The sequence below is a fragment of the Ostrinia nubilalis genome, chromosome 30, assembly GCF_963855985.1.
Source record: "Ostrinia nubilalis chromosome 30, ilOstNubi1.1, whole genome shotgun sequence".
NCBI lineage: Eukaryota > Metazoa > Arthropoda > Insecta > Lepidoptera > Crambidae > Ostrinia > Ostrinia nubilalis.
The window spans coordinates 5,218,478-5,231,824 of record NC_087117.1 but is presented as its reverse complement, the minus strand read 5'-3'; the positions used below and the strand labels follow the sequence as shown (position 1 = coordinate 5,231,824).

The 13,347-nt window shown below is 35.4% G+C and overlaps 1 protein-coding gene and 2 long non-coding RNA genes across 5 annotated transcripts in view; all 3 read right to left on the bottom strand.

The window, feature by feature from the left end:
* The window catches only part of LOC135086098 (LIM domain-binding protein 2), a 51,380-nt gene extending 39,788 nt beyond the window's left edge, over positions 1–11,592 (bottom strand). The window contains exon 1 of one of the 3 annotated variants that reach the window (XM_063980865.1): positions 11,244–11,592. In XM_063980865.1, the coding sequence (XP_063836935.1) occupies positions 11,244–11,279 (36 nt within the window). In that variant the 5' untranslated portion in view covers positions 11,280–11,592. Of the gene's footprint in view, positions 1–11,143 lie in introns of all 3 variants that reach the window. The other 2 variants (XM_063980867.1, XM_063980866.1) reach the window with 2 other exon arrangements.
* LOC135085966 (uncharacterized) lies at positions 337–1,311 on the bottom strand. Its single transcript, XR_010260240.1, has 3 exons — positions 1,140–1,311; positions 793–1,022; positions 337–610 (listed from the first exon to the last, which is right to left on the bottom strand). It is a non-coding gene; the product is annotated as an uncharacterized LOC135085966 (long non-coding RNA).
* On the bottom strand, positions 2,260–3,234 carry LOC135085967 (uncharacterized). The gene is made up of 3 exons (XR_010260241.1): positions 3,063–3,234; positions 2,716–2,945; positions 2,260–2,533 (listed from the first exon to the last, which is right to left on the bottom strand). It is a non-coding gene; the product is annotated as an uncharacterized LOC135085967 (long non-coding RNA).
* Positions 11,593–13,347: the final 1,755 nt, after the last annotated feature.

Genomic DNA, 13,347 nt, shown 5'->3' with positions numbered 1-13,347 from the left:
TTTACGTTATTATTATATTCTAAGATTGCGTTCGATGCAGCGCTTTCTATATTTAGTTATTGCTAGATGCAATCTACTGGAGTGACGTAATCGTAAGTACGACGTTCATACAAGCCAGCCAGGTACAATGATTAGGCAACCAGTTGTAAAGGGTTATGCCCACTTAGTATGGGACCTTTGGCCTGAGGTGGACAGACATTACAGCATGTAATTTGTTATTTATTAAATAGTCTATACCAGTAAGAAACAGAATATAAATATCATTTTGTATCCAAGTCCTTAAAAAAATTTTTTTTTGCTTAAGACAAGAAAGGTTAGAAGCAAAATAAAACACCATTTTTTTTTATTATTATTATTTTAATCTGACTCATGGGTCAATAAAATATTGTCTAGGAACTAGGCAGGTGGAAATACATGTTCCTGATACCTTGCCCAGCTCAAAAACCACAAAATTGTCATAACATGAGCACAGCAACCTACTGTTATTCGGCCAATATAAGGGCAAATGAATCCTCGTCCCATCATGTGTTTGTTGGGGCTCCACAGCATGTGTAGCAGCTCGATCAGCTCACTGCCATCAGGGATGACATATTTGGTCAGATCCCCGCAGCTGAAACAAAGAAATTAATTATGGTATCATTCAAAATTCATTCTTTAAGATATTGAGATGTGATGTCAATTTTTATCTATCAGTAAGAAGTATTTGTATAGAAAAAAATATACACTTTGTTCAAATATATAAAGCCAATGTCTTTAATAAAATATAATGAAAATAATTATAAAAAAACTTACTTGACGAGGTGAAATCTGTTCCATTATTACATTATTTTCAAATATGTGATTCTTGTTCCGTGTTAATATGCAGTCTATGGAACGTATTTGTAACAAAGATAATCCACGTTAACTGTGACCAGTGCTAGTGGTTGCTTCTTCATTTGAAATATTATTTGTCCTTGATTGGTGCAGAGCCACACCGTGGCCACGGTCCAACATGAGTGACAACATACACTGCTGTTATCAATCTAAAAAAAAAAGGTTTTATTAGGATTATGGTACCTAATCTACGGTAAAGGTAGTTGATCAAATAGGTACATTGTAAAAGGTATTCAACAAGTCCACACGCTCATTCAATAACTTACCAGCTGAAGAGTCATCCACTGACATAATAACCAACTGAACTTAATAAGCTCTAGGCTATGTCGCCTCCTCTGCATCATGTCAGCTATACAATTGATACATATCATAGGTTCCTCATGAGATTGAGGAATTGCTGGTTGCATTATCCAAAATCGGGCTGTGGTTAACATTGGGGCTCGGGTCGGAGTCCATAAGTAAGCCGTGGTCGGCGTTTAGGCAAGGTTCGATGTCCGAAAGTGAGCCATTGGTCATTGGTTGAGTGAGATTCGTAGTTCGAGAGTATGCCAGGGTCATCGGGAAGGGAAGCATCGAGGACCATGGTCAAAAAAATAAAGTCGTCAAAAGGGAAACTTATACAACACTCTTCTACTTTTATTTTGGCAAAAACTTGGTTTTGAGAAATAAACAACACTCACGATGAAAAATACAAAACAAAGCGAATGACAGATAACAGCTGTGACAATATTTTCAGTGTTGCCAAGCTAATAATGTGGTGATGAATAAAAATAATCGATATAAAAATCGATTCTATTTTTTGATGAATCGAAATAAGGTGTATAATAAGGCGTGTGTGAAATAAGGTTTCATTTAGTTATTTAAATATTTTTGGTAGTGTTATTGGTATATTTAAAAGGTTTTATAAATGTCATTTTAATGAATACGTATTTAAAAATATACTAATTGTCATAGTCGAAAAACAATCGATATTAATCGATTCTTACCGATAAGATTCATTTTGGCAACACTGAATTGAGTGTTAAAGACAGGAAGTTGTAATTATCACATAAAGTACTATTTAAATTGGATTTTTATAAAGGCAAATTGATACAAAGTTACAGTAAATGAATACTTTAAAAATTAATTAAAAAATTTTGGCAAATTCATATTTTCATTAGCAGCTTGTCCACGCCAGGCCAGAAATGAACATTGTCCTTTGGGTTATGCCCACTTAGTATGGGACCTTTGGCCTGAGGTGGACAGACATTACAGCATGTAATTTGTTATTTATTAAATAGTCTATACCAGTAAGAAACAGAATATAAATATCATTTTGTATCCAAGTCCTTAAAAAAATTTTTTTTTGCTTAAGACAAGAAAGGTTAGAAGCAAAATAAAACACCATTTTTTTTTATTATTATTATTTTAATCTGACTCATGGGTCAATAAAATATTGTCTAGGAACTAGGCAGGTGGAAATACATGTTCCTGATACCTTGCCCAGCTCAAAAACCACAAAATTGTCATAACATGAGCACAGCAACCTACTGTTATTCGGCCAATATAAGGGCAAATGAATCCTCGTCCCATCATGTGTTTGTTGGGGCTCCACAGCATGTGTAGCAGCTCGATCAGCTCACTGCCATCAGGGATGACATATTTGGTCAGATCCCCGCAGCTGAAACAAAGAAATTAATTATGGTATCATTCAAAATTCATTCTTTAAGATATTGAGATGTGATGTCAATTTTTATCTATCAGTAAGAAGTATTTGTATAGAAAAAAATATACACTTTGTTCAAATATATAAAGCCAATGTCTTTAATAAAATATAATGAAAATAATTATAAAAAAACTTACTTGACGAGGTGAAATCTGTTCCATTATTACATTATTTTCAAATATGTGATTCTTGTTCCGTGTTAATATGCAGTCTATGGAACGTATTTGTAACAAAGATAATCCACGTTAACTGTGACCAGTGCTAGTGGTTGCTTCTTCATTTGAAATATTATTTGTCCTTGATTGGTGCAGAGCCACACCGTGGCCACGGTCCAACATGAGTGACAACATACACTGCTGTTATCAATCTAAAAAAAAAAGGTTTTATTAGGATTATGGTACCTAATCTACGGTAAAGGTAGTTGATCAAATAGGTACATTGTAAAAGGTATTCAACAAGTCCACACGCTCATTCAATAACTTACCAGCTGAAGAGTCATCCACTGACATAATAACCAACTGAACTTAATAAGCTCTAGGCTATGTCGCCTCCTCTGCATCATGTCAGCTATACAATTGATACATATCATAGGTTCCTCATGAGATTGAGGAATTGCTGGTTGCATTATCCAAAATCGGGCTGTGGTTAACATTGGGGCTCGGGTCGGAGTCCATAAGTAAGCCGTGGTCGGCGTTTAGGCAAGGTTCGATGTCCGAAAGTGAGCCATTGGTCATTGGTTGAGTGAGATTCGTAGTTCGAGAGTATGCCAGGGTCATCGGGAAGGGAAGCATCGAGGACCATGGTCAAAAAAATAAAGTCGTCAAAAGGGAAACTTATACAACACTCTTCTACTTTTATTTTGGCAAAAACTTGGTTTTGAGAAATAAACAACACTCACGATGAAAAATACAAAACAAAGCGAATGACAGATAACAGCTGTGACAATATTTTCAGTGTTGCCAAGCTAATAATGTGGTGATGAATAAAAATAATCGATATAAAAATCGATTCTATTTTTTGATGAATCGAAATAAGGTGTATAATAAGGCGTGTGTGAAATAAGGTTTCATTTAGTTATTTAAATATTTTTGGTAGTGTTATTGGTATATTTAAAAGGTTTTATAAATGTCATTTTAATGAATACGTATTTAAAAATATACTAATTGTCATAGTCGAAAAACAATCGATATTAATCGATTCTTACCGATAAGATTCATTTTGGCAACACTGAATTGAGTGTTAAAGACAGGAAGTTGTAATTATCACATAAAGTACTATTTAAATTGGATTTTTATAAAGGCAAATTGATACAAAGTTACAGTAAATGAATACTTTAAAAATTAATTAAAAAATTTTGGCAAATTCATATTTTCATTAGCAGCTTGTCCACGCCAGGCCAGAAATGAACATTGTCCTTTTGTATTTGTGGCTCACGGGATGTAGTACGCTTGAGTGATAGTCGATTTTGCATGATAACTGTATCAAATTGTGTTAAATTCTGAAATGTTTTCTCAATGTCGCAGGGATAGAAGATAGTAAAACCTGTGAGAAGTTTTGGGTCAGTCGATTCATACTTGCGAGCTGTCAAAACGCTTGTATACGTCATCCATAGTTTACTGGAGATCCATGTGACGTCACTTGTTTCTTTCGATTCGAACATTCCAAAAACTCGTCGTTCGTTCGTTTCTGCCAAAATGCCGATCACTGCTTTACAAAGGCCTCCCCCAAGCATTTCCATAACGACCGGTCCTGCGCTGCCCGTATCCAGGCTCTTCGGTTCACCAGATCGTCGTTCCACCTAGTGGGGTGGGGTAACTTACTGAAAATATAAGTTGTTTACATTTGATAAAGCCTCCAGGTACTATCAGTAATGGCCCTCAATATTACTGTAAGGAATTACCTTCGGTAATGACGTTCTAAATCTCCCAACATACAAACAAACAGCTTTGTGACACTATAGCCGTCATTCCACCATCATTTCAACCCCCACATTATCTTTAAAGAAAGCTATAGCGGTTAATTCAGTCAGTACCTGAGGTCTGGGAGAGGTGACATTGACATATTTTGACGTGATAGAGCATACAAATCTGAATAAAAGGGACTTCTTGGCGGGAATCTGAAGCGTCATGTTAGCGGTTTTGTTTTATTTCCTCAAATTCGTGTTTAGGCGACTATTAATGTGTAATAATGGTGGATTATTAACCATTGAGTGTTCGTGAACGTGCATGAGTGTGGGCGAGTGAAGCAAAACAGTGCATCGTGATTCTTCGGGTTCTCTCAAGTTGTCCATAGGAGGTCTCAGTAAAGCACCACAACTTTACTGAGACTCAAAGGGTGGGAAGGGGTATCATCTATCATCCTTCATTATATCATTACCTGATCTCATTTTGTAACTCGTATCACATAAATACTTGAAAATGGCACAAATCAAGTCGACCTCGACGTGTATTGCCAACATCATTAAAAAAATAATCTGAATTAAAGATTCACTGACTTAAGCGCTAGCGCTAGATCTAGACCTATAATCATTGTAGATCAAATCTGTCTAGGACTTAATGGTGTCAACCACCTAATTCTGAAATGGCAGCATTATTATGTCTGGTTTAAAACTGACACCACATCAGACCAGACACTGTTATTGCAAACAACACCCTATTCCAACCACTTAAGACGCTATTGTTAAGGTTGATGTGCGTATCACCGAGTTATCACTGGCCAAAGTCCGACCACCTTGATTACGATTAATTAGATGTAATTAAAACGAGATGGATTGGTCTGTGATTACAATGTCATGCGTTGACATAGTTTACATTTTAATTTGTATATTGTAGCTATTTCAGCAGGACAGTGCATCCAAAAATAAGACTAGCTTTTGCCGAGTTCCTAGCGACAATAACATTTTTAAATATGTTTTTTTCCAGCATCTGGGCCCACTCTAAGATCTAGAGTTGATTTTAGTTGATTTGGTGTTTAATTTATTAATAAAAACATTGAAGTTAGGCTCAGTTGCTGGGAGAAAAAATATTTAAAAATTCAATCCAGCTACTTGGCCCGTGGACCAAGCTAAAAGTCGCTGGAAGACTCCTTTTTCCCGCGTGAGTTTTGGTCTGTCATTAGCAGGTTCAACATGAGCCCACAATATTTGTTCGTTATCCCAAATAAAAATATTTTTTTATCCCAATTGGAAATTATAAAAAACAAAAATTACGGGCTATCAAAAAAAATGTCCAACTAGTTAAATTTTTTAAGGATCAAAATCGTTCGCGCGCGCCGTTGATCGTCCAAAAATGTAACGATAGAAAAACTGAATGTCCCTAATATTTTTTTAAGGTTTAATATTTAGTTAGCCTAGGCACAGACCACCTATTTTTAGTTGGCCAATAGTTGGGTCGGGCATCTATGAAAGTGCGCACATTACACCGATTTGTTATCGGCCAATGATATTATACAGTGTGTCCGGGCATGTAGTGATCAAACTTTAAGGGCGTAATCTATGGACAATTTTATCGATGAAAATACTTCAAATTTGGGGCTTGACCCATTTCTCGCAAAATTACAAGGATTTAAGTTTTTTATTTTTAGTTTTCACCTCTTCGTTCAAAAACAAATGAAAGCGTGGGACAATTAACATTAATAAGCAAATATTTTATATTATGCGATAGCCAATAAAATTATCTATTTGTAAAAATGGAAAACAGATACAAGTTTCATACATTTTAAGGGAGTAAGAATGGATTTAATTAGAAAAAAACCTAATTTTTTTCACTTCTTTTTCAGTTATTTTCCAACAAAAGAAAAACCGGGTCGTTAAGGTATGTTTTATTTGCATTCTATTATTAGTATTTGAGCTATTCTACAAAACGAATGTAAATTTATTGGTCTACGTCTATTAGTTTCGAAGCTATTGTTGAACAAAGATACCCCTTCCCAGCGTTTCCATAGCGCTGCTAACGTGCGAAAATGCACTGCCTGAAAGGATCACACAACCTATTCCGACTACATGACTAGCCGCGCTATGAAATCGTTGGGAAGGGGTGTCTTTGTTCAACAATTACGTCGAAACTAATAGACGTAGACCAATAAATTTACATTCGTTTTGTAGAATAGCTCAAATACTAATAATAAAATGCAAATAAAACATACCTTAACGACCCGGTTTTTCTTGTGTTGGAAAATAACTGAAAAAGAAGTGAAAAAAATTAGGTTTTTTTCTAATTAAATCCATTCTTACTCCCTTAAAATGTATGAAACTTGTATCTGTTTTCCATTTTTACTAATAGATAATTTTATTGGCTATCGCATGATATAAAATATTTGCTTATTAATGTTAAGCTACCCACGCTTTCACTTGTTTTTGAAGGAAGAGGTGAAAACTAAAAATTAAAAACATAAATCCTTGTAATATTGCGATAAATGGGTCAAGCCCCAAATTTGAAGTATTTTTATCGATAAAATTGTCCCTAGATTTCGCCCTTTAAGTTTGATCACTACATGCCCGGACACACTGTATAAAAACAAAAGCAGATATGTTATAAGCGCTCGCGCTGTGAATACTCAAATACGTCCCAATTGGGACGTCTTGTGTTTAGTCTTCGTGTGGCCTGCGTCGTGCGCAATCGCGTGCGTACCACACCGTAAGTTCCTGTGTTCTTACCAAAATAAATAAAAAATGCCATCGTGTGTGTTTCGAAAGTGTACCAATTATGACTCTAAAGTAAACAAAATACAAGGGATCTCTTACCACATGTGATTATGCAAAATTATTTAGTATTTTATATTTTCAATTATTTATGCAAACAATCAAGACGCCATGCGCCATGTTCAAGTTAAGAAAGAGAACGCGATCTTGTTTTGACGTTAGAGCGATAAGGATGCGTGCGCTGCGGACATAGATTAGTTAGTGCAGAATCGTTAAAACTATAGCTATCTCTTTCATTTGCGTGCTACTTCGTATCTTTTGTTTCACTTATCAGTTACATTTGTCAATGTGTGCAATTTGGAATAGCTCGGCACGGATTAAAATCGTAATTTCTATGAACGTAACATATCTATAGTTCTTTAATATCATTGTTATCGGCCGATTCTTCATACAAATTAGAATCGGACCCAACTATCGGCTAACTAAAAGTCGGTGATCTGCGCCGCCTTGACTTAGGCAAGAAATAAGGATCGATCCCCAGTCTATTACTTTACTGAATTTTGGTCTATCCTGTCCCTCTTCTAAAAAACCAGGAATCAGTCTCTGTGTAAATCAAAAATTTCTAAGACATCACTTCTCTACGGAGTCGGAATCTAGGTCCCATACAAAAGGCCCGTATTCACAAACATTACTATGAGGTATTGAGGTCTCACAGTGCGCGTGGACGCACAGGGTGACACACGAACTTATCACAGAGCTCTATTCAACGCTTTGTGTTCAATTTGCTGCTTGACTTAAGCAAGCATCGTTTGTGAATACGGGCATAAAATATTTTTGTTTAACCATAGAATAATAAAAAAAAAAAAAACATACGGGTCGAATTGAGAACTTCCTCCTTTTTTGAAGTCGGTTGATAAGTACATGATACATGTTTAACTTTCATTAGAAATTGGCAAAAACACTTTCGAGAAAAAAAACTGTCACGTTGACAAGGCGGTTTTTCGTAAAAAGAGCGTAACTGAAAATTATTATTTTTACAATTGTTTACCAAATCGTGCTTTGAGCTTTCGCGCTAGCTGGTAAGTACTGAAACTGGTAACCATAGCAACCAATTGGTATTTTGATTTCAAATCAATTTACTATTTCTTAAAAATGACACCCTCTTATTCATAGAGCAAAATAATAATTAACAGTGCCAAAATAGCCTATGGAATGTTCTGTCATTTTTAGGCCCGATTCAACCAAACTTTTAACCGAGAATAACTCCCGATTATAACTGGCACATTGACAGTTTCAGTATGGGAAATATATGTCAAAATGTCGATTAACTGACGATTTATTCTGAGACTAATATTTACTCTTATTTGGTCGAATCCACCCTTAGTTAATGTTTATTTCGTTGCGACGAAAGAAATAAAACGACGATATCGAATAATAGGATAAAGTGATTTCCAGGAAATATTGTGTGTGTCATTATATTTTTTGATTATTATATGGTCTACTTTCTTTTTTCGATTATAAAACTTTAAATCATTACCTCTAACAGAAAAGCGACAGATCTTATCCAACAGCGTATTATTTTTATTAACAAACGTATAATGGCGTGTCATTGTTCTTGTGTGAAAAATGTGTAGGGTCTTCAGATAAAATAGGTTCATACAAATACTTCTTTCGTTGTTTCTTTTCTATCTTAAAGCTTGCTAAACTATTGTATTGTTTTAGTATGTGAAAATTATATCCATCAGGCTTGGGATTGTGATGTTCTTTGACGTGATTTTGACGTTCGTGGATACGGGAATTGACAGATGACGAAAGGTGTTTAAGTTTGAATTAGATCTTCTATAGTTTATCAGATATCATGTTAGCTGCTGTAAACTTAAATGTGCAATGATTTCTTAAAATTTTCAAAATAGACCAAATAAGTAAAAGGAAATTACTGTCATTTTTGATCTGGATCCATAATCGATGATTTATTTTCAATTAGAACCATTGAATTTATCCCTGGCGCCGTTTTTTCATCGTCATTCGATCGTGGCTCAAAAAATTCATATTCTCCTTAAAATTGCGTCATTTCAGTCTACTCTTGATAAAAACCTTGCATAGCAAATCTAAGAAAAGACAGAACAGAAAAATCTGCCTTTTTTCATTCTCAACAACAACTTTTGGTGTAGCAGTGTATTCAAAAGCACTGTACCGTTGTAAATATTAAATTCATATTTAAATATCGTCGACTTCGGTGAAATTTAAAAATCGTCGCCATTCCCTGAATTAGGAGCACTTTCCTGTCTATGAGTGGCATGTTTAGTGGGTTGACTACAGCTTAAAAATAAAATTTCATTGAAAGACGCTTTTCCTGAATCCAGGATGTCATTTTTAGTTTATTATTCATAGACATTACTATGGTGATGAAATGCTAATTTTAGCCATGTTGACACAAATAGCAATCGTATTTTACTTCATTCTGACAAATGAATATACTTAGATGGTCATTTTGACTCATGTTTACAGATTTGTTAGGTTTATACGAGAACTTCTGGGTCATTTCTAGACTGTTATCCCATTCATTAGTTCTTGTGATAAGTATAATATTGATAAATTGGCTTACTTTATTGAAAGCATTCACTTCACAAGCATCCATCATAGCTAACCACAGATTGAAGGTAAATTTGGGATTATCGATCTAAGAATTTGGGTATCTGTATGAGGCAGATTTTAATGACGTAAATCATAATTTATCTTTGGTTGCTTCATCACTGGGATTTCGATGATAACTTTGCTTTTGATGATTCATTTACCTTTGGCTATTTTGTTTTAAGGTTTGATATTTTTACACATGGATTGCTCCCTCTCCTTTTGGTAGTACAATTTGAATGTTTAATATATTATTTTGGAGACTTATTAAGACGTCCTTATCAATTAACATTAACGATAATAATGTCTAGACTGTTTTAAGTTTTCCATTGCAGACTTTATTGAAGATCGGCAATCGTATTCCATTTTGCGGGAATCTCTGAATGATTATCCAGGTAATTCATTAGTCATATCTTTCAAGTAGAACAGTTTCTTCGTCATTTTGTTTGTTATTCTCTAAAGCGAAGTGATCAACGTAACTCTGATGTTATTCGCAATTTTAGTTTGATATTTATTTCTTATAAGGCCAATGTCATCGACACAATGCATCGCGTTGTTTCACTCAAGGTTGAGGATCGCTCATTATTATTTAACTTGCAGCCAACTTAATAGAACTAAGGGCTTGTTTTTGTCAGCGCTAATTACTTGATTAGCACATTATTTAGCTTCATTATTTCGTGTTATACTGTTTTGCAACAACTTTCTTGCCTTTACTTCAATTGGCTGTTCTGAACTCGTTGAAAATGTTAATTTGAATTGAACTGGTGGTTTTTATACATCCGTATAGGCATTCTTGTTTGTTATTGTGGAGAATTTTTTGCTAAACCATGTAGGCTCGCTCTGTCTGGCTATAATGTACTTGCCCAAACAAGTTTTGAGGTTACCTAAACTGGACGTGCTCTAGTTTATAACTTGCTCGGTAGCACTTTATTGATCCTCCTGGTTTTGATGTAATAGAACTTTTCCATTGGTTATAAACAAACCATCAACTCGGACCAAAACATTACCATTTTGTCAATCCATTCTATCGTGGATGTTGTATTTCTCTGCTGTAGCTGCTAAGGCGTTGTTTTATAAACACAGCCTTTTTCCGGTTATAAAAAACGACCAAAAAAACAACTGTGATTCAACCAAAACGCGAGTTCACTCGCAACCGGGTACCAGGCGCTCATAACCTACAAGATATCGATTCAAATAGCATTCCCTCCAAAACGCGCTACAAAAAAGGGGTTATCGATGAGACCTGCTCGGCTTAGAAAAAAAGCAGTGAGAATACGAGGGATAGTCCTCCGTACCTCGGTTCGATCAGCGGCCGCCCCACTCGAATATTAGGTGCTGGGCCGATCTAGCCCGCATTTCTGCTTACACACAACAGAAAACACAGAAGCTGCTCACTCCACTTACGATGTTGCGGTTGCTTTTCTTCCTCATACGAACATTGCACGATCCATTTAACTATTCTAAAACTACACTACACTGCCACAAGGGTCCTCGCTCTCACTGACATGGAGTTTTTTTTTGGGTAGCGTTGTCGCGAGCGTCTACCGGCCGGCGGGTTAGAAAAAAAGAAGCGCGCAGGTAAGAAACGCTGCGGCGTCAGTGCACGCGGTATTAGTACCAATTTACATTATTTCACTGATTAGTTGAGGAAAAATAGTACGATTTACGAATGCGATCCTAGCATTTCGTCGCGACGGTGTGATCGCTCGGCGTGAATCGCTCGATCGCACTGGTTTTGGGGAGCGTCGGCCAGCCGCGGGGGTCGGGGAGGGGGCCGCTCTGCTTTACCGACCCTACTGTTAATGGCTGCTTCGCCGACATTGGAGCGGACAGGTGGCGTGGTCAAATTCCAATGAAGCGCTTCAAGTAAGACTGTATAGTTTTGCGTTTCGGCTGGAGATTGCTGCTAGCAAACTTTTTTTGAACCAAGCATTATTTTTTTATTGTTTCAGATTACATTAAAATATAAAAACAAAAATTAAAAATTTTCAGTTGCACCGTTTTGCACCAAACATCACGAGTTTCCGATTTCGTTTCTTTTAAATTGATTTTGTGTTTTGTTTTTTAAGATCTTAATTGATTTTAATGAATTGAAAATGGTTAGAACTTGAAATAAAAAAGCTAGGCAATTTACAAAGCAGTCTGTTAAAATACAGATAGATTTTCTCACATACTGTGTTGGTTGCTTTGGTCTTCTGGTAAAATTCTACTTGGCCTCTTACATACCAACTTATTACTTACTGAAACGGCTAGCTAGGACCTGATGACGAGCCCAGGGTAAGTACACACTACCTAAACCTATGACATTTTTGTATGAAGCGGCCCCGGAGAGTTTGACGAAATATCGATATGGGCGATCTTAGATTAATCCAAGTGGGCAATACTTTCTATTCTATTCTATTCTAATATGGCATTCGATTTTGTAGAAATTATGAATATTTACTTGGGTTCACATTCTAAGAGTGATTCTTCATAAAATTTGTTCCATATTATTTGCCTTAAGGTAATAATAATAGGTATCTCGCTGTTGAAAAGTGTAGTTATTCAGTGCGATTTTAGATTTACAACTAGGTATATTTTATATTTTTTAGTTTTGTGGCCCATATTATGAAAAATATTCGACGCAGTGTTTATGAACTACACCATAGGTCACGGGGTTTGATTCCCACACAAGACAAACTTGAGCTAGTAGGTTGGGAGTTTGGCTCTAGATGGCGCTGTATTTAATGTACACGTCCATGTAGCTGGCGAAAGTCGAAACACAAAAACTAGTATTAAATTAACTGTGAAATGAAACCAAAGCAGAAGAAACTGTAATGAAAAATTTAAGCAAATTGAAAATCTCATTCCACCGATCACGATTCTTATGATACAGCCAGAAGAAAGACAAATGGACAGTGGAGCCTTTAAGGGTCTCCCGTTTCTACCCTTTGAGTAGGTACGGAACCCCTTAAAACAGCAAATCAGTCCAGGCGAATTTAAATAATTTTGATGAATATTAACAGCCTTTTTGGTTAAATTCTGTGGTTAATTAGAGCCTTTGCTTTAATGTCATGATTTAATATAAAAAAAAATTTCTACATATAGGGATGTACAACACGTATGGATAATTGATTAAAAAAAATCGAATTATTAATCTGTATTATCATAGAAGGTATTTCCTAAAATCTCATAATTATTCAAGTATTATATTAATATTTTAAATTATTACTATGTGGGTATTATTCTTTCCTGTTCAAATAACACAAAACTTATTGCATGCATAATAAATAATGTGCGTTTGCATTGCATCTAGTAGAATTTTTTAATGTTATTTAGTCTAAACAATGTGTGCTGTGCTGTGAAGCAAGCTGTATAAAGGTTTCACATATTGAAACGTTTTGTAAGTGATATGAATACCATTGTACGTTTTTACTGATAAATTGATTTTTCAGATTAATATAAATTATTACGTGTCACTTCCCTATTAATGTCAGAGACGTCAAATCGATCTGTTCAA